The sequence below is a fragment of the Triturus cristatus genome, chromosome 12, assembly GCF_964204655.1.
Source record: "Triturus cristatus chromosome 12, aTriCri1.1, whole genome shotgun sequence".
Taxonomy (NCBI): domain Eukaryota; kingdom Metazoa; phylum Chordata; class Amphibia; order Caudata; family Salamandridae; genus Triturus; species Triturus cristatus.
Window position 1 is genome coordinate 202,182,517 of NC_140595.1, and position 26,891 is coordinate 202,209,407.

At 45.3% G+C, this 26,891-nt stretch overlaps 1 protein-coding gene across 1 annotated transcript in view; it reads left to right on the forward strand.

Moving 5' to 3' along the window:
* AARS1 (alanyl-tRNA synthetase 1) overlaps positions 1 to 26,506 on the forward strand; it is a 294,909-nt gene extending 268,403 nt beyond the window's left edge. The window contains exons 20-21 of the mRNA XM_085638756.1: positions 676 to 789; positions 25,412 to 26,506. Coding sequence (XP_085494882.1) covers positions 676 to 789; positions 25,412 to 25,597 — 300 coding nt within the window. The 3' untranslated portion in view covers positions 25,598 to 26,506. The remainder of the gene's footprint in view (positions 1 to 675; positions 790 to 25,411) is intronic.
* Positions 26,507 to 26,891: the final 385 nt, after the last annotated feature.

Genomic DNA, 26,891 nt, shown 5'->3' on the forward strand with positions numbered 1-26,891 from the left:
AGGCTTGGCTTCAGCCACTTCAAAAGGAAATATAATTCAGTTTTTGGAATTCCAGTCATTGGGGGCCTAGACACAGCCATTCCCCCCAGGAAGTATTCAGCGTCAACGTGAGATGTAAATGTTTTTCTGGGTTTACAGCTTAATGTCTTTTACATTTGCATGTGACATTGCAACTTCCTAGAGCACAAGCAAAATGCATTCCAATCTCTTAAGTACCCAACCCACCTATTGAGGTGGGGGTGTACTGAAAATATTCTATGGTGGGGTCTCTATCCATATTCATTGTATGTATCGGGGTATGTAGTCCTTGTCATTTGACTCACCTCTGCAACTGAAAACAAGCTGTAATATTCCAAATCTAACACTGGATGGCAGGGACATGCAAAGTATATGAATCTACAACATAGCAAGCTTCACAAACAACTTTTGCTTTAGCAACCACTCCTACTGCCTTGTGAACACTAACTTCAGGAACCCACAGAAAAGGTTACGCAGTGGGCATCTATGGTAACTTCATAAACGTCCTATGGTCTGCCTTTCCATTAATAGCAGGAGAATAGATAACTAAATAAAAGATGAAAATCCATCCTCCGGTGAAATAAACTGAGGCTCACTCCAAGTCTGATATGTTTTAGATGTGTTTAATCATGAATGAAATGTTCTTTTTTCCAACAGGCTCTAAATGAGTCCCTGAAGCTGTTGAAGACTCACTCTCCCCAGACTGCTGCAATGCTCTTCAGCGTCGACATGGAAGCTGGAAAGATCACATGCTTATGCCAAGTACCACAGGTGAAGTCCTCTGCTTATCATGTACCCTATGTGCCTTGGGTTTTCTAATGCAGATTCCTCGGCCATTTTCCAGTGTAACCATAGGTGCTTCATCGCTGACTAGCTGCATCATAAACTCCCCTTTTCCCCTGTCCGCTATCGCTCTCCACAGCTGTGTGCATGTACTAAAGGGACAGAGGGTCACCATGCGCTAAAACACAACAGTATGCCACAAACTGAACGGGAAAACCACAAGTGACGAGCATTATACTTCTAAACACGAAAACAATGCAGGCAAAGTTTTCTACTAAATCAGTACATATTTTGCACTCATTGTTAACATGTGCATGCTGGCGATTAGCTGAGAAGAAGCAAATGTGTAGGGTCTGAATACCCGAGGTCTTTCTAAAATTTGTGAAAAAAGTGTGCAATGGATTGCTAACATATTTGCCACCGTTTGACAAATCTACACAAAACTTTGAACAGCTCTAGCAAAATTAAGATTCAGCATGTCAAGTTTCATGCAGACCGTGTGGAGGCCAAAGAAACCTTTAACCCCTCCGTTGTAGCAAAAACCTCTGACCAGAGTTTGCATGAAAGCATACAATCACTCAGAAAACGTGCCTTATTTGATTTGGTACACCATAGTAAAGTGGTGTTTTTTAGAGATTTGTGGCGGGCATTGAAGTCATACATTTTAGAGATATCTTTACTGTTGGAAGGCTGTTTGAGAAATTCGCACAAATGCAGATTATTTTAGTTTATTCTTTGTATTTTTACATTCAGGCCGATCTGTCAAGGATAGCTGCAGTTAAGTGGGAGGGTTCAAAAAATGATCATTTCCTAAATACTGTGGCAGTCATTTAGCACGTTTTAGGTTTCTTTTGGGATGTACAGTTGTATCCAGGTCCATAAAAAGTGTTGGGGGGGGTGGGGGTGCTGAGTTAAATGGAGATGGGTGAAAAACATATGCATGTAATAATACATTTGGTGCCGTTTAATGAATTTGCGTGAACATTTTCAGACTGCTAAAAAGTTTAAGCGAGTACGGAAATCACAGGATTCATGCAGATCCGATGTGTCCAAACTAAAGACGAAAGTTAAAAACCTTTGGTTTGGAGGTAACTTTGGCACCATTTGATGGATTAGCACAAATGTTGAGAAAAACACTTGCAAACTATTGTGTGTGTGTGGTGTGGTTTGATCACAAGCACAGTCTGGTGCTGAAGACCTTACCGCAGGCCAATCCCTGAATCTGTCACCTGCCAGTTCAGGCGACTCATCCAACCCCTGCTTTGCACAAGGAAGGCAATTCGTGGCAGGGATTAGAAGGGCATGTGGGCACAGAACCTGGCCCTACATTCAACCCCCTGCATGAGTGCACAGCTTGGCTGGATGGATACACTGGCTGTAGCCCTGTGTCCAACTGCTAATTTTCTCTTTAAAAAAAAGATACAATTACTGAACAAAGAGATTTCAAATGTTGTTATGGTTCAGAGTGTACAACAATTTAATCTTCACGTGCGTGGAAAAACCCAAGCAAGAATATCCATCTAAATTTTTGATCTGCTACAGGAACTAAAAACCTTACCCCACCATCAAAGTTATAACTTGCCACTAAATGAGAGGTTTGTGATCTCACAATATTTATACCAACAAACAAATGGACTTTAAAACATACCTCATTAACTAATAACACATACACTGACAAGGAACTGATATTGTATCTATGCCAAAGGTAAGGTCTGCATCATTGTGAGTTTGCGAGGAGACCATTTTGGGGGTAATTTATATTTTTGATGGTGGGGCACAAGTGATTGTTTGTGTAGTCATGGGTGCTCACAAACATTTGCCACAAAGTATGGTCCGGTGGTGTGACCGAGGGCCGCACTGATGCAAGCAGGGTGGCGGTGGGGGGGTCTGGGTGGGTCAGGGATTACATAAGGAGGTCTAAAAAATGTTAATAAACGGGTAGCATTCATTTCCGAGTTAATACATGCTTGCCCGTTTATTTAAAAAACAATTCTGATTATTAGTGCTCCTCAACTAAACAGCATGCTGCTGTTCACCGCGGGGGCCGCATGTAAAGGTCAAGAGGTCTACAAGCGGCCCCCGGGCCTTACTTGGAGTATCACTGGTGTAGTGGATGATAACTGGTTACATTCAGGGGTTTTTCAGTTTTGATATGGAACTACAAGGTCAGTTGTGGCTTCTCCTGTGGCCACAGAGCAACATACAATTGCTCCACCACAGATTGTTCGAGTACCAGCTCCTTGACCAATGTGTTCCTCGCTGAGTTCCTGTGGGCCAGACCTATGGACTCAGTAACTTCAAGAACAACACCAAGTCAATCAGATGAACTACTTCATGTTGAACGCATTGCAACTTAGGGGTATCTGCGCACTGCAACTAGGGACACCAGTTCGATGACAACCCTCGACATCTCACGTCGTATGTTGTAGAATGACTGTAGTTGAGGGGTATTGAATGCACTTCCTTTCCGATGGTCACCAGCACAATGTATGTAATCTTTTTCTGTTGTACAAAGACAAAGGGGGCGAGATCCCCGAGAGGTCGTCCTCAGAAGCCTCCGACATAGATTAAGGAGTTGTGTGGAGCAGCTGCCCCCAAAGCCTTCGGGCTGAAAACTGAGACAACTCAGGGCTCCAGTGGTGGTGTAGGCGCTTAAAGGGTCAGACACAGCCTTGCTCTCAAAAGAGCCCTGTGCCAGAGGCAGAGCACACCTACCACAGGAGCTGGTAATCCGGCCCTAATCAAGCGCCAAGAAGCACCAATCCAAGGGTCCAGTACCACCAGCGGGAGCATCCCAGCCTCGCCCCTCCGTACACCCAATGATGTGGAGTCGTGGCAACCATCTACACGTTCGATGCTTGAAATGGGCACTCCCTCAGAGCAGAGATCGATGCCAGAACAGCCACATTCTGGCATGTGGCTGGTGCTGGAAAGACCCTCAACACAGAGAGGCAAACAGTATAGAGGCAACCATCATGCTGCAGCTGCCCAAAGTCCTCAACCTGACGCAGAAGAAAATATCCATCCATCCTGCAATAGGGAAGATTCTCACTTAACCTCTAGAGCCTGCACATAGGCCCTTCTGCTTTCCCAAAAAGCGTAATCTAGTTTTCCAGGAGGAGGCACCGCTTGACCCCTCCCACACCTCTTGCGTGTGGTGCAAGAGGATGATTTCCTAGTAGGAACACTATCTAAAACAGAAAGAACAGTACAGTACCTTCTACGTTATGGGGCATGAATAAAATGGACATTGGCAACTTCAAAGAGCCTGTTAAGACCAATGTTTGCACCCCTAGGGTACAAAAAAGGTTAAAGGTGTCCCCTGATGACCCAGCCTACATCCAGGGTCAAGTGACGCCCAATTCCCTTTTGGTGCATACCGCACATAAACTGGACTCAAAGCTGGCAACGGGGTACACACTTCAACTAAAAAAAGGAGAGCAAGCACATAAACTCTGCTAGCGTGTGGTGGTGGAAACCACCACCACCACCTGCTGCTGCATTGCCAACTCCATAGGCCTTCTCTCCCGATAGAATAGGCATCACTGGGATGAGAGGGAGAAGCTCATCGAGAACCTCCCAGAGGCCCACAGATAAAGGGGCAAGAGTTCGCGACAGAGGTCAAAGTCATTAGCAACACTAATAGCAGATGCGCTCTAGGTGCAACGGATACCACAACCCGGGCTATCAATACCAGCATCCTACTACGCTGGCACTCTTAAGATGATTTTTGATGTAGAGCATTTCTTCAGTCCTCAGGTGGCTGGGATGCTTGAGGGGAAAAACTAAGTCAAAAAGTACATTGGTCCATGGGTGCCATCTAGTCTTCTAATCCTACATCCACTTTTTGTAGAAACCATTCCAGGGGTCGATCAGAAGCAACAGGCCAGTGGTAGTCCTTTCAGTACACCCAGCAAGCAAAGACTGGCACACTGGGTGACTGCAGGGACAATGGGTGTGGCAAAGGCAGAGGTCGCTCCGATCGATGCACCTCTGTCGCAAACTCCTCTCTCTCTCCCTCTCCCTCTCCCAGCACCTCTGTGTCAACTTAAGTGGACAACATTACTAGTTCACGGCCCCAAGTGTCTTCACAAATGTTATGGCGGTCATTTCTGTGCTTCTGCACAGGAACACCATTCATGTATTCCCTACGTAGACAGCTGGCTTTTCAAGAGCAGCTGCAGACAACAATGCCTAACACACTGGAACAGCAGTGCCCTTACCTCACAGGCTAGGGTTCACCATCAATGTGAATTTTTTTGTTTACTCCAGCCCGACCAGTTCAACCCTTTTTTGGGTCGATCATCAGTCAGAAGGCATACCCAAGCAGGAGAGAGTGATGGCATTCCAAACGCTGCTGCTTTTTTCAGGCTGGACATTGTCTTACTAGAAGTTGAGGACAATGGCATCAGGCATTGCCACAGTACTGCATGCCAGGCTGCACTTAACCACTTCAGGAGTGTCTCGCTAGGCAATGGTCACAAGTGGGCAGCCAGTGGAAGGATTTAGTGCTGGTGAAGGCCAAGACTTTGCATACTCTTCTGAACACTCCTGTAGTTGAATAGCACCAGTTTATTGCGTTGCAGGCCTTTCCTCGACACTCTTCGGCAAGTGACCCATGGATGCCTCATTCCCACTTCAACTAGATGATTGTACACAGAATCTGGACGACACAACACTATGGGTGTGATATCAACGGCCTGAAGATACTGCCCATCATCTAACCCTCTGAGTTTTCTTTAAGCTCATCAAGGGAAAAACAATCTTCCTAAAGACAGACAACATGACAGCTTTATATTACATCAAGAAACAAAGGGGAACCCTCTCTAACCAGCGGTCTACACTTATGTAGAATACTTGGCATTGGAGCTGTCCTCAGTAACATTCAGTTCTTAGCGGAACATTAGCAGAGGTGGACCAAAACTTCGCAGACCTGCTAAGCAGGAAGCATCATCAAGTCCATGAATGTCAGTTGAAACTGCAGGCCCTTCTTGAGTACATCCGTCAATGGGGCAATCTGAGCAATGACCTGTTTGCCACCCCTCAGAACTAAAATACCAAAACTTTGTCTCCAAATACCTACATCCAGTGTCCATGGTCAATGCTCTATTGATGAACTGATCCGGGTTATTTCTCTTATATTTTCCTCCTCTCCAGCTCATCACATGTATTGAAAAAGGTGTTCATGACACTCGTTCTGGTAGCACCAACCTGGACCAGGCTGCCTGCTACTCCTGCAGATGTCTAGAAGACTAGCTCCTGCTAAGGCTGAATCTTCACTGTGAGCATCAGAGTCAGCACAGACACTAGGACCCCAAGCAGCTCAGTCTAGAAATTTGGCAAAGTGGAAAAGCTTTGTCCATACTGTACTGATAGCCCCCTCAAAATCTCTGTGCAAGATAGAATTTTCTGCCTACCACATCTCTAAAAGGCTGGGTTAGTATACAGTTTCATTTGACTACAGTTGGAGCATACATGGAAAGTAAGGAGCACACGTCTCACTTAAAAATTCCTTTAATTTACGCTTTCATGGAGGGGTATAAAAGAATTATGCTTTCTAAAACCCCCCCCAGCCACTTGTGAAATATTAATGTGGTTCTTATATGGCTCAGGGACCCAACCTTTGAACCACTCTATTCCTGTGCGCTCCATTTCTTCTCATGTTAGGTGGTCTTCATAATAACACCTCTCAGATGCATCGGGGAGCTACTGGATTTAACCATAGAGGGGGGGCTTTTATTCAGGTTCACAAGAACAGATTGTCCTTTTCCACACTGGATTTTAAAAGGGCACTTGTGTAGTACATTGAAAGGACCAAGTTCTTCCATAAAACAAAACAACTCTTTGTAGCCTTTGCCAAAACTTACATGGGACACCCCAAGTTCAATTTATCCATTGCAAGATGGCAACCCCCCTTAGCAGACATGTAAACCTGCTACTTGGACAACTCCACACACTTTCACAAAACCCTCCTGTTTGGACATCCAAGCCTGTCAGCAGACCTTAGTGGCCATCCAAGTCTGTCAGCAGACTTTAGTTGGTCAAACCCTGTTATGGGCCCCATTCAAACATCTGCATCATCTACTCAGCTGCCATGCCACTCCTTTGGTTAGAAAATGCTTTACAGTCTGTGCGGGTATGTGTATCTATAGCCACACATGCTACGACCAGAAAATGTTACTTGCCGTGTAAACATTTTTTTGTAGTGTTGTATATTCAAATTAGGATTTTGAGCATGGCAGGTAGCACAAGTTGTGGTGTGTTTTCAGTGTATGTTGATAGAAATGACTGGCAAACTTCAGTGGTTTGACAAGTTTGAGCCAGAACCATAAATCGCTTTTAACAGTTTTTTCCCCCAATGAATTTACTTGTTTTTTTACTTGCCACGCCATCTCCTAGAAGGATCTGCTTAAAATTTGACATAACCAACAGTAAGCTGAAAGTCTGACACATGTGTTTTTGGATTCATCAAACAGTAGAAAAAAAATTATCTTCAGATGGAGACTTCTTTAATCCCTCCCTTGAAATCCAATGTCCAGCTTTGATGGGCCTGGATAGAACTGGGAAAACAAGAGAAGGCTAAACATACTAAGTCTCTGCCAAATTGAGCATTTTATTGCATTCCTTTAACTTTGCCCCACCTTGATGGATTGGCACAAAAGCTGGATATACCAATCAACCCCCCCCCCCCCCCCCCACCTCAAAGTTGTATCTTCGCCCTAATAGTTATGTATTGAGTATCACTTGACTACTTACCAAGCATTGGTCAAACATCATCAAAGCTACAGGCAAATTAAAATTGCCCCCCCCCCCCTTATGGATCGCCACAAATCTTTACATACCAAAAAAAGACAAATTCGTCTTAGCTTATGCTAAATTTTGTGCAGATTCATCACACCGTATCAAACTCATTTGCAAATGAACACTTCCTGGCCCTCCTTTTTAACTGACCCTCTCCTTTATGGATGTACACACATTTGAAACTGCCTGTATTAATCTGAACATATGTACCAAAGTTATAAGCAAATTAACAAATGGCTTTTCAGCTGTCGATATACAACATTGTTTACTTTTTAAATCCTGCTTGGTACCTTTTTTAAAGATGATGATCTCAAACTACTGAACACATGGGTGCTCAGTGCAAAAAAGCACTCTTTCTGTTTAACCCCTTCGCTGCTAGGCCTTTCCCCCTGTACTAAGCCTTTTTTTGGCTATTTGGAGTAGTACGCGCTTAGGCCCCTGTAACTTTTTGACCACATAAGGTATCCACGCCAAATCTGCGTCCTTTTTTTTCCAACATCATGGGTTTGTGGATTCCCCTGAAGGGGACCCAAAAATACAGCTAAATTTTGTTTTTGTTTTGGGGAAAAATGCGAAAAAAAAGGCTACAGATGAAAGCGCCTAGTTTTTTCCCTGCAAATGGTATTAAAAAAGGGGGTGTGGTGCTGAAATCACCATCTTACCAGCTTTCAGGGACAAGCAGACATTGGTCAGAAAACCAACATTTTTTACACAGTTTTGGCATTTTTCTGGGACATAGCCTATTTTTGCTATTTTTTGTGCTTTCAACCTCCTTTCAGTTAATAGTAGAAATGGGTATGAAAGCAATAATGGATCCAGGAAAGCTATACATTTTGGAAAAGTAGACAACGTTCTGAATTTAGCAAGGGGTCATTTGTGTACCTCCTTCAAGGTTTCTTTATAGAAACTAACAGTTAAATATAGGAAAAATTTAAAATTAGTTGAAAAAAAAAACAGCCTTTTGTGTCAACGTTTTCACATGTAACTTCTTCTAATTATGACAACTCTTTGAAAGCAATATACCGCTACATCCGCTGGACCTTACTGGTTGTGGGGATATATAGGGCTTGTAGATTCACCTAGAACCCGACGAACCCAGAGCCAAAAACTGAGCAGCAACTTGCAATGGTTTTTTATTATGTACTGGGTATATAGCAATTATTCCGGGAAAATCTACACATGGAAAAATTGGTATGAAAGACACCTATGTTTTTCTGAAATGGGAACAAAATATAGAGTTTAGAAACAGTAGATATTTTCACATTTCTGAAATTGGGAATGCTCATGCTAGCATGAGAATTATCGATAATTTTTGAAAATGACTACTTCTTTACACATTGTCTTTCATTTGGAAGGCAGAAATGCATCGAAATTCAATAGGTAATAACAGTTGCATTACAAATGTGAATTACCCTAAGTCTCCCGATAAAAATGGTACCTCACTTGTGTGGATAGGCTTAGTGCCCGCGACAGGAAACGGCGCAAAACGCAACGTGGACACACCCCAATTTCACAGTGAAAAATTACCCTTTTTTGGCAAAGTACCTAGCTGTAGTTTTTTAACCCTAGCTCTGCCGGCACCTAGGGAAACCTAGCAAACCTATTCATTTTTTAAAACTAGACACCCAGGGGAATCCAGGATGGGGTGACTTGTCTGCCTCTGACCAGATTCTGTTTCCCAGAATTCCTTGCAGACCTAAAAAATTGTCCAAAAAAACACATTTTCCTCACATTTCTGTGGTAGAAAGTTCTGGAATCTGTGTGGATCCACAAATTTCCACCCACCCCACGTCCCCAAAGTCTTCAGAGAAAAACGGTACGTCACTTGTGTGGGTAGGCCTAGTGCCCGCGACTGGAAACTGCGCAAAACGCATCGTGGACACACCACAATTTCACAGTGAAAAATGACCCTTTTTTGGCAAAGTACCTAGCTGTAGTTTTTTAACCCTAGGATGGGGTGACTTGACTGCCTCTCACCAGGTTCTGTTACCCAGAATTCCTTGCAGACCTAAACAATTGTCCAAAAAAACACATGTTCGAGGCATATGAGCTGCAGATCACACACCAAGCATAGATCGGCATCTGGTGTTGGGCCCGAATATCTGAACTTGTTTTTGTCTTGGAAAAGTTTTTGGAAGTCACGGGGATAGGTGACTCCTCCTTTGGATCATAGTGTGCATGGGCATCGGCTCCATCCTCAGATTGTTTTTTTTTCCGTCATCGGGCTCGGATGTGTTTATCGCGCTCCAGCTCTGTACCATTACCGATCCCACTTTCGACTCGCAATCCTTCACCTGTTTATACGGTATTGTTTTCGATCGCGACCCGATCCTCGCGCATCTCACCAACTTCGAAGTCCTCGATTCCGGGCGTCGACGAAGGTCTTCGGGCCTACCTCGGCCTCTACATCTAGCTCATGGAAAGGACTCCATTCAAAAAGTGTCCTCAATGTGGACCGAAATTCCCACACACAGATCTGCATGAGGTGTGTAACCTCTGCCTTTCACCGGAGCACGAGGCCAGAGACTGTCCAGCTTTTGCTTCTTTCCGTTCCAAAAAGACCATCCGGGATCGTCTAGCTCAAAGGAGAATGGCTCGCTCGTCGACTTCCATTCCCGACGACATCTTCCAAGAGGTCGTCGATGTACCAGAACAGGAGTGGGTCGAAGAAGGCCTCGTCGGTGCCTCCGAAGCAGACTCCGACATCAAAGACATCACTCCTGGGCAACGGGTCGTAAGTACGGCCGTCGACCCCGACCCCCTCCCCCACCACAGAAAAAGGCTTCAGTCACACCTTCACCTTCGGGCCCAGGTGCACACCGAGAAAGTACTTCTCACACCCCGCCTCCGGGCCCAGCCAAGAAGCCAACAACGCAGCCTTCAGGCCACTCTGGATCGAGTCAACCTGCCGTCGGTACTGAACCTCAGACCCCGGCCCCGAAAAAGAAGACACCACACTCCTCTTCGGTGCCTACTATTGCCTCTGCATCGACACACTCGGCACCCAAACCTACCGGCACCAATCCCTTGACTCCGAAAAAAACCACCGGAACCGACCAAAAAGCCGCTACCGAAGACTACAGACTCTCAAACTTCAGAGCCGAAAAAGCATTCGGAACCGAAAAACCAACCGGTTCTGCAGGCCCCTACAGACACCTCAAAACCTCACGGTTCCAAGCCCAAAGAGCACAAAACCGTTCTACAGTCAGTGCCGCGCAAGCATTCGTAACCGTAAAAATCAGCACCGAAGGACATGCCTCACACAGATAAGCTTTTTAAACCAGATCCCACCCAAAAGACTCTTCTTAAAGATCCAAAGACTGGTCAACTGATTCTGAGTTCTAAAATGGGGCCACTGGACTCGCCTACACCGGCTCCAGCACCTAAAAAGAGGGACATTGCAACATCTCCTCTCAGGATCCCTCCTCCACCTCTACCTCCTCCTCCACCACACCACTCTCCTACACCATCTCCTCCACCAGTGGACGATGATGACACTTCTGATGACACAGGGGAGGGTGCAGATGATGAGCCACTAGGGGATCCTAGTCCACCTAATACCACAGACCCATGGGACGATTACAATACACCAGATGTCCCTAACATGCCACAGGATGACATCTAGCCCTCTAGACCTTCCCCTCCAGAGGATACCATGGGCTTCAACCAGCTCGTTCACAGAGCTGCACAGTACCACAGGGTTAACTTACACACAGACCCCGTGGAGGAGGATTTTTTAATGGATACTTTTGACATTTCACAAAAGACCACCTCCATTCTACCCATGCTGAAAGGGGTAATTAAACATGCACCTGAAGTGTTTAAAGACTCTGTTAGGGCTAGGGTTATCAACCCAAGGATAGAAAAGAAATATAAAGCCGCCCCAGCATACATTAAAGGCCACATTCGGTTGGATTCATTAGTAGTCTCCAACGCCAGGAAAAGGGCTAACTCTCAAACGTCAGGGGATGCTCCACCTCCCGACAGCGTCCAAACTCTTGGACGCTTCCAGTAAACACACAGTGTCTCAAGCACCTAACATATGGCGTATCGGCAACACTCAAGCCTTGTTAGCTAGGTATGATAGGGCGCACTACGACCAGCTAGAGACCCTATTGTAACACCTGCCTGACAAATATAAAAAACGGGCTAACGACCTCATGCAAGAGGGTAAGCTCATCACGAACACCTCCATTCACTGTGCTCTAGACGTGGCAGACACCGCCTCCCGAGCCATAAACACAAGTGTCCTCCTGCTTAGACACGCTTGGCTACGCATTTCCGGTTTTAAACCTGAAGTACAAACTTCCATTCTCAATCAGCCATTTGACCAGGAACACTTGTTTGGACCTGCCGTGGATTCATTTCTCGAAGATGAAAAAAGACACTGACCTGGCTAAATCAATGGGAGCCTTGCAATCGCAAGCTCCCAGACACTCCTTTCATCGCTCCTCTTACAGAGGCAACTCCAGAGGCTATTCCTCAGACAACCCCTCCACGTCTTACAAGACTCCCACCCAAACCACATTCACCAAGGGTTATCAGAGAGGAGGCTACAGAGGCAATAATAAAGGTAGAGGCGAAACTAACAACACCCGCTCGGCCTCCACCCTTACCCAATGACTTCCCTCCGCTTTGCCTGGACCATCCCACACCTGTCGGGGGAAGATTACTACAGTTCCTTCCTGTCGTCTGAAACTCACCTCTACTCCCCCCCCAACCATACCACCCAGACAGCACCCAATGTCATTAGAACATTTATCACTGCTAAAACAGGAGGTAATGGCCCTCCTACAAAAACATGCAATAGAACCAGTCCCCCTGCATCCGCAAAACACAAGAGTCTACTCCCTGTATTTCCTCATCCCAAAGAAGGACGGATCTCTGAGACCTATCCTAGACCTCAGACACCTAAATCTCTACATACACTCAGACCACTTTCACATTGTCACGCTTCAACAAGTCCTTCCTCTCCTTTCCCAAGACGACTTCCTTGCCACTCTAGATCTCAAGGACGCCTACTTTCATATTCCCATTCACACCTCTCATAGAAAATATCTCCGGTTTGTAGTGGAAGGCCAGCACTACCAATTCAAGGTACTTTCTTTCGGAGTCACCACAGCACCCAGAGTATTCACCAAGTGTCTGGCGGTAGTTGCAGCTCACCTCAGAAGACAACACATTCACGTCTTCCCATATTTGGACAATTGGCTCATAAAAGCCAACTCATACAATCTGTGTGTACGTCACACTCGCGCAAGAACCATGCAAAGTCTCATCCATAATCGTCCCACATACAACAGTACCTTGGTGCCACAATAGACACCTCAAAAGCACTTGCATACCCCAGTCAGCCAGGATAGCAGGCATGCAGAAACTCCTAACAAAATTTCATCCGCAACACTCTCTTACAGCTCGAGTGTTCATCCAGCTCATAGGGATGATGGCCTCTTGCATATTCATAGTACCTCACGCAAGACTCCAAATGAGTCCTCTGCAAGAGTGCTTAGCGCGTCAGTGGAACCAAGCTCAAGGTCAGCTAACAGATCTGGTGTTGGTGGATGGCCGCACTTCTCGCTCTCTGCAGTGGTGGAACACCAAAAACCTTTCCATAGGGCGACCGTTCCTCGAGCCGGTTCCACAGATTGTGTTAACTGCGGACGCATCGCTCTCCGGCTGGGGAGCTCATCTATTACATCACACCATGCAGGGCACGTGGACTCCACAACAAAAGTTACTCCACATCAATCACCTGGAGTTACTAGCGATTTTTCTGCCCCTAAAGGCATTCCAAAAGCAAATATCAGGCAAAGCTGTCCTAGTCCGCACCGACAACATGACAGCCATGTACTACATACAGAAACAGGGCGGGACACATTCCCTACAGCTCTCCCAACTAGCGCAAAGTATTTGGAGATGGGCTATTCCTCAAAACATTTTTCTCCTAGCCCAACATGTTCCAGGAGTCTAGAACAGCATTGCCGATCTGTTAAGTCGTCAAACGCAACAGATTCATGAGTGGGAACTTCGTCCACAAATTCTTCAACCCTTTTTCCAGTTGTGGAGGCAGCCAGAGATAGACCTCTTCGCGACACACGAAAACGCCAAATGCCCAAACTTCGCCGCCAGATATCCACACCCATTGTCCAAAGGCAATGCGATATGGATGAATTGGTCAGGCAGATGTGTGTACGCTTTTCCGCCTCTCCCACTCATCCCACTGGTAGTGCGCAAACTGCAGCAACATTCACTGACCCTCATCCTAGTTGCTCCAACATGGGCCAGACAACCGTGGTACACCACATTATTGGAACTGTCTCTAGTCCCACACCAAAAACTACACCTCTCCCCACGCCTCTTAACCCAGAACCATGGAGAGATCAGACACCCGGACCTAGCACAGCTCAACCTCGCGATCTGGCTCCTGAGGTTTTAGAGTTTGGTTACCTTAACCTTCCACCTGACTGTATGAACGTTATCAGAGAAGCTAGACGCCCCACCATTAGAACCTGCTATGCAGCCAAGTGGAAAAGATTTGTGATATATTGCCACAACACCACCATCAATCCTTTAGATGTATGAATACAACACATCATAGGTTACCTACTGCATCTCCAAAGGTGTAACTTAGCCTATACTCTATTAGGTTACACCTCGCTGCCATAGCAGCCTATTTACAAAATAGACAACACTTATCACTCTTCAGGATATCTGCCATCAAAGCATTTATGGAAGGCCTCAAAAGAATAATTCCCCCCAGGGCATCTCCCTCCCCTGTGTGGAACTTAAACATTGTCCTCACAAGACTAATGGGTCCTCCTTTTGAACCTCTGCACAAATGCGAACTACAGTTTCTAACATGGAAAGTTGCTTTCCTAGTAACCTTTACTTCCCTTAGAAGAGTCAGTGAGGTACAAGCACTAACTATTCAAGAACCGTTCTTACAACTCCATCATAATAAAGTTGTTCTCAGAACCAATCCAAAATTCCTCCCTAAAGTTATTTCTCCCTTCCACCTCAACCAGTCTGTGGAGTTGCCCATTTTCTTCTCGTAACCACAGACAGTTGCAGAAAGAGCTCTTCACACTCTAGATGTTAAAAGAGCACTGCTTTATTACATTGAAAGAAAAAAACCTTTTCGTAAAACCAAACAGCTTTTCGTGTCCTTCTCACCACCACATAAAGGCAACCCCATATTGAAATCTGGCACAGTAAGGTGGATTGTCAAATGCATACAGATTTGCTATCACAAAGCTAAACGGACCTTATCTGTTCCTCCTAAAGCCCACTCTACCCGAAAGATAGGGGCTTCAATGGCATTTTTCGGGAACATTCCCCTAGATGACCTCTGCAAAGCAGCCACATGGTCTACACCGCGCACATTCACAAAACACTATTGTGTAGATGTGCAAACAAAACAACAAGCTAGTGTGGGCCAGGCTGTACTCAAAACACTATTTCAAACTACTGCAACAGATTCTGGTGGTCGCAGTTAGAGGCTGGTACTGCTATACAGTCTAAGCTCAGTGTGTGATCTGCAGCTCATATGCCTCGAACGGAGAGCTGCAGATCCACACACGCCCGCCCACCTCCCCGGCTACCTTTATCTGTTCCAGTATTATCTTATTTAGTTACAGCATACATGGGCATCTTTTCTCTTTCTTACAAAACTCCATTTCCCTGTTGGCAAAAAACAATCTGAGGATGGAGCCGATGCCCATGCGCACTATGATCCAAAGGAGGAGTCACCTATCCCGTGACTCCCAAAGTCTTTGCCAAGACCAAAACAAGTGCACATATCCGGGCCCAACACCAGATGGCGATCTATGCTCAGTGTGTGGATCTGCAGCTCTACATGCCAAGAACAGATGCATACTGGTAAGTAGCATTTTCCTTTTCCTCACATTTCTGTGGTGGAAAGTTCTGGAATCTGCGTGGATCCACAAATTTCCGCCCCGCGTTCCCCAAAGTCTTCCGTGAAAAATGGTACCTCACTTGTGTGGGTAGGCCTAGTGCCCGCAACAGGAAACGTCGCAAAACGCAACGTGGATACACCACAATTTCACAGTGAAAAATGACCCCTTTTTGGCAAAGTGCCTAGCTGTAGGTTTTGAACCCTAGCTCTGCCGGAACCTAGGGAACCCTAGCAAACCTTACATTTTTTAAAACTAGACACCCAGGGGGATACAGGATGGGGTGACTTGACTGCCTCTTACCAGGTTCTGTTACCCAGAATCCCTTGCAAACCTAAAAAAACTGTCCAAAAAACCCACATTTTCCTCACATTTCTGTGGTGAAAAGGTCTGGAATCTGCGTGGATCCACAAATTTCAATTCACCCCACGTTCCCCAAAGTCTTCCGAGAAAAATGGTACCTCACTTGCATGGGTGGGTCAAGGACTCGGGACAGGCAAGGGCCTAAAACCTATTGAGGCGACATCAAAATTACCTATCACAAACCAACCTGGTTTTGCAAGGGGGATCCCATGAGTTTTTGGCCCTGGGCTCGGCGACCATCTAGGGAAACCTACCAAACCCACACATTTCTGGAAACTAGATACCCTGGGGAGTCCAGCGAGGTATGGCTTGCGTGGGTCCCCTAACATTTTCCTACCCACAAACCCCTGCAAACCTCATTTAGCTGAAAAAATCACTTTTTTCTCAAATTTTTATGTTGCCTCAATAGGTTTTGGACCCTTTCCTGTCGCGGGCACTGGGCCTACCCACGCAAGTGAGATACCATTTTTCTCGGAAGACTTTAGAGACCGCGGGGTGGGTGGAATTTTGTGGATCCATGCAGATTCCAGAACTTTCCACCACAGAAATGTGAGGAAAATGTGTACAAATTGTTAAGTTTAAGAGGAGCAGATACGGTCAACGGCGGACAACATGACCGCACTTTCCTGCTATGTTCCCTTTGTGTGAAGGTTTTTGATGATCATTCGGGTTGGGTGTGCATAAGTTACTCCAGCACCAGCCATTTGGTGGTAACTGCAAAGCACCACCCCTTTGTGTAAGAAAGTTCTTGTACAATAAGTCTTATAGTCTATTTCAAAGAAAATCAAAGTTAAGGGAACATTTGTCAGCCAGCGCGTTTCGTTCATAACAATGAACTTCTTCAGGGCATGGAGTTAATATGCGTCAAAATCTCAGTATGCTTGCACAGTATGGCTGCGTGGGCCTCCGTGATAAGGGCTAGCAAGCAGTAGATCTGTATTAACGAATAACTGCAGCAGATCATGGAAGGCAGAATCACAACTCGCCTGTTTCGTAAAGTAACTGCAGGGAATGCAATGCTGCATGCTGGAAGTCATCATCCAGCTTCCCTAGTACAAAGCATACCGTATGGTGAGCTATTAAGGGCACAACGTAATTGCAATACGGATGATAACTACCAAAAAGAACAGACCATGATGACTCGTTTCAGGGAGAGAGGCTATAAGGAAGACACAATGACAAAAGCCAAAAAAACGAAATAGAAGGTCGATCCCAACATGAGTTATTTAAACCATGTAAGAACAAACCAAGTGAGAGCACTCAAAGTGCCAGCAAAGCACCCAGAATGATAACTCAATTCAGTAGGGGTGCATGGGCACTTAAAAGAATGATGAGAAAACACTGGAACTTGTTGGCGGCAGACCCTATAATAGGTCAACAAATAGGAGCCGCTCCACAAGTTATCTTCCAACGTGCCAGATTCCTACGGGATCGTTTAGTCCATAGTTATCCCACTGATGATACAAATGTACAATGGTTGAGAATACCCAATGGGTTCACCACTTGCGGCACATGTAAGGCATTTCGCAATGGTAGAAACTGCAAGGAATACAGAACAGGCACCAACCAAAGAAAGTCATAAAACAAACCATCAATTGCAATAGTGATTTTACTGTCTACGTGCTGGAATGCTCATGTGGGCTCCAGTACGTAGGCAGTACCAAACTCCCCTTGAAACTGAGAATTTTACAACATCTACGTGCCATATCTAATTGTGACCATAATTATCCTGTGGCACGTCATTATACAGACCATCACAATAGCAATAACAGCAGCTTACAATTTTTTGGCATAGATAGGATACCCTAACATGTACGGGGAGGGGACCACGAAAAACGTCTCAGGATCCTTGAATCAAGATTCATTCTAGAATTAGACAGCAAGGTCCCTAGAGGGCTAAACAGTGGCGAAGAATTGGCCACACATATAGGTCGTTAATTTCCTCTTACTTAAAAAGCTGTAGCGAACTATCCTCACAAATGTCATTTTATTTTTTAATTTACATTTTTTATTTTAATTTTTTGTTTTTCTTTGATCATTTTTCACTTTTAATGGGATTACATAGGACTACATTGACACTTAGTAATACGATTCCCAGCTGGGATGAAATTGAGCACTACGCCACAATTGTGGAGCCTCCAAAGGGGATCACCAATAGTCCCGATTACTATGATCATACTGTGTAGCCTTTTTTCCCTAAATAAACACTAGCTTACACTGATCAAAACATGCACTTTGCACTTTCCTCTCACTACCCTTCCTACAAAACTTCCTAAGGATACGTTCCGTTCCTCGCCTATTCCCTATTAATGTACAATGGTTAAAATGACATTAATTTCAATTAGCACGTATGGCATTACGTTTGTGATTGTATTATAAATTTTTACACTGTATGCTTTGCCGTAATCAAGATGGGATGATGGTTGCACGTATCATGATATGGTGCTCATATCAATTTGAAAGATTAGCAATGATTGTAATGCATTCTGGGTGATTTTACATCAGCACAGCTACGGGTTAAAGTAGGGAATCTGTCCGTAAATAAATAGGGCATATGTCCCCCGTAGAGAGAATGTCATAAACTTTTATGCATCGCAAAGCATAATGTGCAACAGTCGCGCTCAGAATCAGATTGATAATTGTGATTGTGGCCTCAATTAATTTAAAGCGATTGTTTTCAGAAATGTAATTTATCATATTTGCTGAGGCTAAAGATGAAAGTGTAAAGTTTGAAAAGCGCAAGGTATTTTTTCTATGTTATGCAACATTGTAGTCTATTTCTATGGGGAATTAGAGGACCAGGAAGCAACTTGATAAAGGCTAACGCCGAAACGCGTCGATCCTTGGATTTTGAGTGCACAATAAATTATTGTGCCATTTCCTGGTGTGCCGCCTCTTTATTCTTGGCCGATATTTGGTTGTGGATTAAGATGTGTATATATATATATATATATCTCTAGCCATAGTTGAGTGTGGGGAGGTCCCAAAGCTCACAAGAGGCGAAGTCTCAAGTCAGTCATGATGCCCCTTTCCTCCTTCAACAATGATAATAAATAGATTATTATTTCTGATAGAGACTTCTAACTGCAGATTCCTCATCTTAGAATATTCCCCATGCGTCAGACTGCATCTGGAAAATCTTGAACAGTACCTCTGTGCGCCGCTTAATGCTGTCGTTCAGCTCTGCGTCAGAAGTGATGCTGCTGTGTTCTTATAAGCACCACCCAGGCACACTGACATCAGTTCCTTTCTTTCTACACCAACAGCACGGATCTGGGGAGCTACCTCTTGTCATTCTTATTTTTACTAACTTTTTATTTTTTTCTTTATTTTTTTAGTTTTTGTCACAGAGTTTTACTCTCCCAGTGTGCTAGGAACATGTCCCCAGCTAAACCATCAGAATGTAATCCTTGTTGGGATTATCACAGGTCGATGTCTGTGTCCGATCTCCACTTCACCTGTCGCTAGTGCCTGGGGTGGGGACACAATTCCATGACCTGCTCTGAGTGCAAAACGATGCAAGTGGGCGATGAAGCTCCTGGTAGCTCTGCTAAAGAAGACTCTCTGCCGTTCCTGCGGAAGATCTTGGAGACGTTCCTGGATCCGTTCTGCGAATTATGTTCTACCTGCTCCAAGACCACCTCATCGAAGTCGGTTAAGTCAAAGAAGCACAAGAAAACAAAGTCAAAGCGTTCTTTGGCTTCCCCCGCTCTACCTCTAGGCCCCACTTTCACCCTCCTCCTGCAGAGCCAGCATGGGGGTCTGCTCCGCGCTACCCCTCCTTTCGCCGGGCACCAAAACACCCCCAGCCCCCATCGTAAAGAATTGTATTACTCCATGTATGTCATCTTTGGGCAAGTGACTCCTTCTGGTGCACCTTTGGGCCACACTGATCTAAGCTTTGCTCCTGCTGGGTTACCGCCAGCGCGTTCTACCTTGACACCCGGCAGGCCCTCAGGATCAACATTACCAACACCACAGGTGCCTCCATCTATCGCCAGCTCCATCTCTAATTCCCGACTTGGTGTTGCCCTGGCGTCCCTTGCTGATGTCTGCACCGTCCAGGCCTTACCATCCACTGGACTTTTCCCCTATTGACAGACCCTACCCTCCAAAGGGGTATAGTCCCCTTGAGGACGCTGAAGAGGAAAACTGGTATGATGAGCTGAGTGACGCTAGTAATTTGGATATCACCCCAGACACTGGCATGCTTTCCCCTCCAGCCCAGGCTTTGGAGGAAAGTGCATTGTTTGCCACAGTGATGCACAGGGCATCTCTGGTCCTCCATTTGCAGCTGCCTTCTATCGAGGTCAAGTCTATTGTCTTGACAGAAAAGCTTCAACCTGGAATGGGTTTACCTGAGCCCTTGCCTCCATTTAGTGAAGCCCTCTCCGACGTGGTCCTGGGGGCCTGCACAAAACCCTGGACAGGGGATTCAGTGCACCGAATGGTTGCCTGTCTACATTATCCCAACCCAGGAGACCCAGCCATCCTACCTAGCACCCCTTCCATGAGTCTGGTGAAACGAAGATTAACCCGAGAACTTTCCACTCCACCGGACAAGCAATTAAGAGGCTGGACTCCTTTGTGAAGCGCATATCTTTTACCAGCCTTGCAGTCGGTGAACATTGCATGCCACTTGGGATGATCTTCTCATGCATTGTGAGACTTGTTTGCGCAACTGTTGCCCCTGCTGCCTGAGAAGGGCCACTCCATCCTCAATCCAAGCTTTGATGGACGGCAGGGATGTGGCAAAGCTTGCCATCTGATTTGGACTTGACACCACAGACTCACTGGGTAGAGCCATGACTTCTATGGTAGCACTAGGTAGCCATGCCTGGCTACAGTCTACTCATTTCTCGGGGGCTGTCCAGTTGTCATTTAATATGACTTGTCCGTTGATGGCTCCCCCTTGTTTGGTGACAAGGCCAAATGCTGTACTTGAGCTCTTTCGTGAGGGCAGGATCACTGCCCCATTCCTTGGATGATTGAGCGGGACGCCTATTTCAACATCCCTGTCCTGCTGCCCCACAGGTGCAACCTGCTGTTCACGTTGCGTGACTAGCATTTGTAGTTTGCTGTACTCCCCTTTGACATCACCAGTGCCCCAGGGTTTTCACGAAAGTGAATGGCGGTGGTTGTAACCCGTTACCTCTGCAGACTAGTGCAGTTTTCCCATACATTGACTGGCTGGTGAAGGCGGGTTTGTCCCAGACAGTCATCGCCAACATCCAGACTATGCCGATCGTTCTGCATGCGCCGGGGTTCACTATAAGCGTGCCAGTGACACCTTACTCCCTCTCAGACGCTCCCTTTCATCTGAGCCATTTTGAATACAGTGCTGTTACGTGCCTGTCCTGCGGAGCGGTGATTCTGGGATATTTAGACTAGGATTCTGATGTTTTGGCCTCTATCCTGGATTTCAGTCAGGCTGACTCCGAAGGTCCTGGGTTTCATGGCCTCCTGCATCCTGCTTGTAAAGCATGCCTGCTAGCATATGTGGGCTCTACAGTGGAACCTGAAGGCCCAATGGGCGCACCATTTGGGGAATCTCTCTGACCTGGTCCAGATATCGGAGGGATCTGCGAAAGACTTGCAATGGTTGCTGACGGACCGCGATTGGGTCAGCAGCAGACCCCTCTCCCTTCCCTACCCAGAGTTCATAGTGGTGGCAGATGCGTTACTCCTGGTTTGGGGCTGCCACCTGGTAGAGGTGGAGATTGGAGGTCTATGGTGGACTCTCAACTCCCCATCAACTTGTTGGAGTTTAGGGCCATTGGCTTCGCATTTAAGGCCTTCCTTCCATCCATCAAGGGAAGGCTGGATCAGGTGTACACGGAGTACATCACCACCATGGGGTATTGCAACAAACATGGCGGGGTGGGGTCGTGTACCTTGCGCCAGGTGGCTCTGCGCCTCTGGACTTGGCTGAAGTGCCAGAAGATCTTCCTGGTTGTACAACACCTGGTGGGCTCCCTGAACAACAGGGTGAACAAACCCAGTCGTCAATTCCTCACGAATCACGAAAGGAGTCTACATCTGGAGGTGGTACAGGGTCTCTTCGGAGATTGGAGAGAACCTTGGCTTGATCTATTCGCTACTGCAAAGAACTCACGATGTCAGCACTTCTACGTGTCGAATTTCCAAAGCAGCTCTCGCTCAGAGCGTTCTACCTCGAGTCGAGCTTCAGACTCCTGTACGCATTTTTGCCAATACCATTTCTGCCCAGATTTCTCAAGATCAGAAACGACCAGACCCCAGTCATACTAGTGGCTCCGGATTGGGCACAGAGTAAGGTATCCCAAACTCCTGAGTATGCATCTGTCCTCCAGTCAGCCTGTCTCTTCGGTAGTACCTCCTGTCACAGCAACAGAGCATGGTTCTGCAACCGAACCTGCACTAACTCCACCTTCATGTCTTGAGATTGAGCGGCGACAGTTGAGGGTTTTCAGTCTCCCTCCCAAAGTTTGTGATGTCATCTTGGCAACCTGGCGTACATCAACCAAAATGGTCTACGCCTGGCCTTGGGATAAGTTTGTGGCCTGTTGTTCCGTATGTCATGAAGACCCCCTCTGCACCCTCGTCGGATGTTTTGCGGTTTGTTCGCTCTTTAGCTCTACAAGGTCTTGCTTTGGGCACTGTTAACAGCGATTTCGGCTTTTCTGCAGTTACCGGATCAATATTCCCTGTTTCAGTCACCAATTGTGACTGTTTTTTGAAGGTTTTATAACATCGCTCCCGTATTCTGCCTTTGTGATGCTCCAATGGGATCTTAACTTGGTCCTCACTCAACTTGTGTTCTCTGTTTGAGCCCCTGCATAACTGCTTTTTGTGGATCTTGACCATCAAAACTTTTTTCTTATGGCCATTACATCGGCCAGGTAGGTCAGTGAGCGTCGGATTCTGTTCACCTTCCCTACACCAATTTGTTCTTGAACAAACTGGTCCTTCGAACGCATGCATCTTTCCTCCCGAAGATGGTCAACCCTTTTCATATTGCCAAGAGCATCACTGCCTCTTTCTTTCAAGGAGTATGAGAGACTATATTGCTTGGACCGTGAAAGAGCTCTCTCCTGCTATATTGATCACACCAAGGACCTTCAGGTGGATTAACAACTGTTCATTGAGTTTACAGGAGCAAAGCATAGAAATGCTGTGCAGAAACTGACCTCCCAATGGATAGTACTTTGCATAAAAATGTGCTACACGTTGGTGAAGAAGCAACTCCCTGAGCGTTTGCAGTCTCAGCGCCAAGGCCACGTCTACTACGTTAGCTCACAAGGTACCCGTCCTGGATATTTTTCAACGTCATTTCAAGCGTTCATGAAGTACCACTGCTAGGACAGTCCGGTCCATCGTGATGGCCATTTCACTCGTTTGGTCCTCCAGAACTTTGTTTTGGTCTAAGCTAGTTTGCAGACCCACCTCCAGGGAGGTATTACTTGGGAATCTATTCTAAGGCGAGCAATTTGCTGTTAGAAGTCTCTATCAGTAATGCGGTTTCTGGAAGATTTCACCGATCCTTCCTGCTCTCAATCAAAAAGATCCCGTTAGACTCTGCGCACTAGTCAAAACTGAAACTTTGGCTTGTACGTACTTCCACTTTTTTAGCGCAGAAAGTCATGAAAAAAACTGATGTCCGCGTGCAGGGGTGGTGCTTATATGGGCACTGCAGCGTTTCTTGCGAAGCGGAGCCAAACAAATCCACATATCTGCACGCAGAGGTAGTGCTCCAGATTATTCAGAGCTAGAATTAGAAAGAGTCTCTGGGTAAGCAAATAGTTCATTTTGTGCATCTGCATGTACTGTTTATACTATGGATTTTGTTGTATGAAAAGGCATTTAAACTAAACCCATATGCAGAAAGTTACATTTGCCTCATGGAAAAGGGTTCATAACTATAAGGATAATAGGTTTCATGTGTCTAGTAATTGTAACATGTAATTTGTTAGGCAGTAAACAACGATTTGCTCTAGCGAATTTCATGGTACTGTGGTAGTATACTGGAATTTGAAATTTGCACTGTAGTAATAAATGTGTTATCGTGTTTATTAGTACATCTGCTTTAATATGTTATTGAGCCACATTTATTTTCGCTGCCAAGGCATAAATAATATACGTATGCTTTGTTTGGGGCCTTTTATTACACAAAATGCAGAGACTTAAAACCGATATTTTGCAAGGCCCCGTAAAATATAGAAAAAAAACTGAGTTCCAACTACTTATCAATTTAGGGCACTGTAGGTTTAGTGTTTGACATCCTGTGAGATGAACTCTGATGTAATTTCCTTGAGGTCTGAATCTTCATTGTGTTCATCTGAAGCTCCCTTAGCCTCTGCATCTTCTTCCTTTGATAAACCCATCTCCTCCAGTACAGAGTGTTTGACTTCAGCCATTCTGGTTCTGATTGTCCCAACATGTCTGCAACTGCCCGGTGAGCAAGTAAGACCTTGTCTCTCCTTATCAGGGTTGTTTAATAAAAAGCGAATACGAGGGGCGATTCTCGGACTTATGGTCCCTTGGAATGCATAACATATATACTGGATGTTCGTTGTTTAAGGCAAACTTCGATGGCAATTAGGGTGGAGTCTGAGGACAGTTGTCATAATACAAAATGGCACTGAGGAATTTCAGGGACCCCCACCTTCAGTCTCATTCTCAGACCACATCAAAGTCCTTCACTTTACAATTTTACCTCTTAATTTAGTACTGCTCTCTTCTTTTCACTGCCAACAATCTACAGTATAAAAACAGTATAATCCAATATTTCTATTGCTATTTTCATTCCCATTTGAAGAAACTGCTTTCTCAAATTGATGCCTCCAAAATAAACATGCAATAATAAAATAAATAATAATGTGTAATATGATCACGTATTGCCAACTTGGGATTCTGTTGACATTTACAACCTACACTGCCTTTGACCTCTTAGAGTATGGTCACCAGATGTCCTCCATGGCTATTCTAGACCTTAATGTACGATTCATTATTATTGTCGAGGGTGGGAGGAACCCCTGCCTTCTGAGAGGCGCAAGCTTGAGTGGGTCATTATGAGCCTCTCCTCAACAGTGGTAATAAATCGCATATTAGACGTAGTGCATCTCCATGTATGGTTTATGACCGAAGGAGAGCGACACACCCTTGTTTTCATGGAGCGCTGCAGATGCAGCTGCCAAGGTCTGACAGTAAAACAAGTAGCAAATTTGATTGCATTTACTCATCGTGGTGTAGAGTTGGCGCGTGCTGTCACAGCCAGCTTAAGAACCCCAAAGAATGAGTAAGTAACACTTCTCAAGAGAAACACTAGCCAGCTATACCGGTTCTTGTGAAATCCTCTTATTCGAAGATCCCACAAACTTCAGCAAATGCACCCTGTTCTGACTTTACAGAAGAATTTGTCAACTGACTGTTCTCCAAATATGTGAGCTCAGTCACAGTTGTATATATCACTGTATAGGACTAAGTGATTCGTTTTTGTTGGGTTGTGTTTGCTTACTCGCTCTTTATTAACCGTAACTACTTGTTTGTTTCAGGAAACCGCCAGCAAGGGCCTGAAAGCCAGCGAGTGGGTACAGAAGGTGTCTGACTTGATGGACGGCAAGGGAGGCGGGAAAGAGCTCTCCGCACAGGCCACAGGCAGGAACGTCGACTGCTTACAGGAGGCACTGCAACTAGCCAACGACTTTGCCAAGCTGAAACTGGGGGACTTGAAGAACTGAAGTTTATTAGTGATGGTTTAATTCCATTTAGAACATTCATATTTAAGGAATTAGTTTTGGCCACCAGTCATTTGAAATTCAGGATGGTTTGTGTCGCTGAAAAGAGAAGAAATTAAGAGTTGTATTTAACAGCTGTTACCCAAACTGACTATTTTGATACAATTTACTTGATGAGGACTTCTGCTGCACTTTGTAGGCTTACCGTCCAATGGAAGGGAATATTTCTGATAGGTCTTTATAACTTGATGTCCTATTTGATTGCTGTTTGGAGTAGGAGCAGGCCAAGGTGTTTCTCATTAACTTTTTTCCCCATCTGTGCCTTCTCCATCAGTCATGAGATTCCACCCATTATCATTCTATATTTTTCATATTTAATTCACCCATAGGTGAGAGCACTAAGACGCAATTCAAAGCTCTTCGCAGTTAAACGTGTAATTGGCAGAGCTCACAAATGCTGTTCTTTCTTGCACAATCTTTCACATGGCACTGGATTGCATGACCAGCTTTCCATCTGAAAGCTCTTGAAATTCTCTGACACTGTGCCCCCCAAACCATTCCTTACCCGAGGTAATCTGATTGATCACTGATGGCAAATTAACATTTGAAAGTCCACTAACCCTGTACATCCATTCAACTCGAGTCGCGTGGAAGCCTTGCATGATGCGGCAAGGCCTGCGTAGAAACGTCATTGTCCTGTTGAATGTTGGGACAGTGCTGCTAGAAACTAACTTCTGCTCCCAGGTCCACCTTCCCTGTCTGCTTTGATCATGTACAATGTTCGTTTCACTAACAGAACTAACAAGATACGTAGGTCAGTCTAGCTTGTAATTATTTGCTGTTACAGGATCTTCATTTGTCCTTGTAACCAACAGCGAAAAGGTTGGTTCTAAATAAAGAAGATGCAACATACTGTGGTGGTCGTTATCAGTTGAATTAAGTGATCTTTAAATGCACTGCACTGCCTACCCTTCCGTATGTCTCAACAGCTATTCACTTCATATAACTCTACTTGCAGGGTAATACATCAAGGCGGATTCATGTTCTGCGAGCAGTTTTTCTTGCATGCCGAACCTGCTCCTTTGTTAGCTTAGGTTAAATGCCTTGGTTTACCCATTTCTCATTTTCCTGGGAAAACTCTTTCCTTAAATATCAATTTGTTTTAAGCTCCACTGTGTGTTCACTTAAGCTTTCCCCATGCTACTGCCACTAACCCTTCTGAGAATTTAATTTGTTTTCTTGTCCGTAGTCTCCGTAATAAGTAGTTACAATTTCAGTTACAGAAATTCAGCTCCGT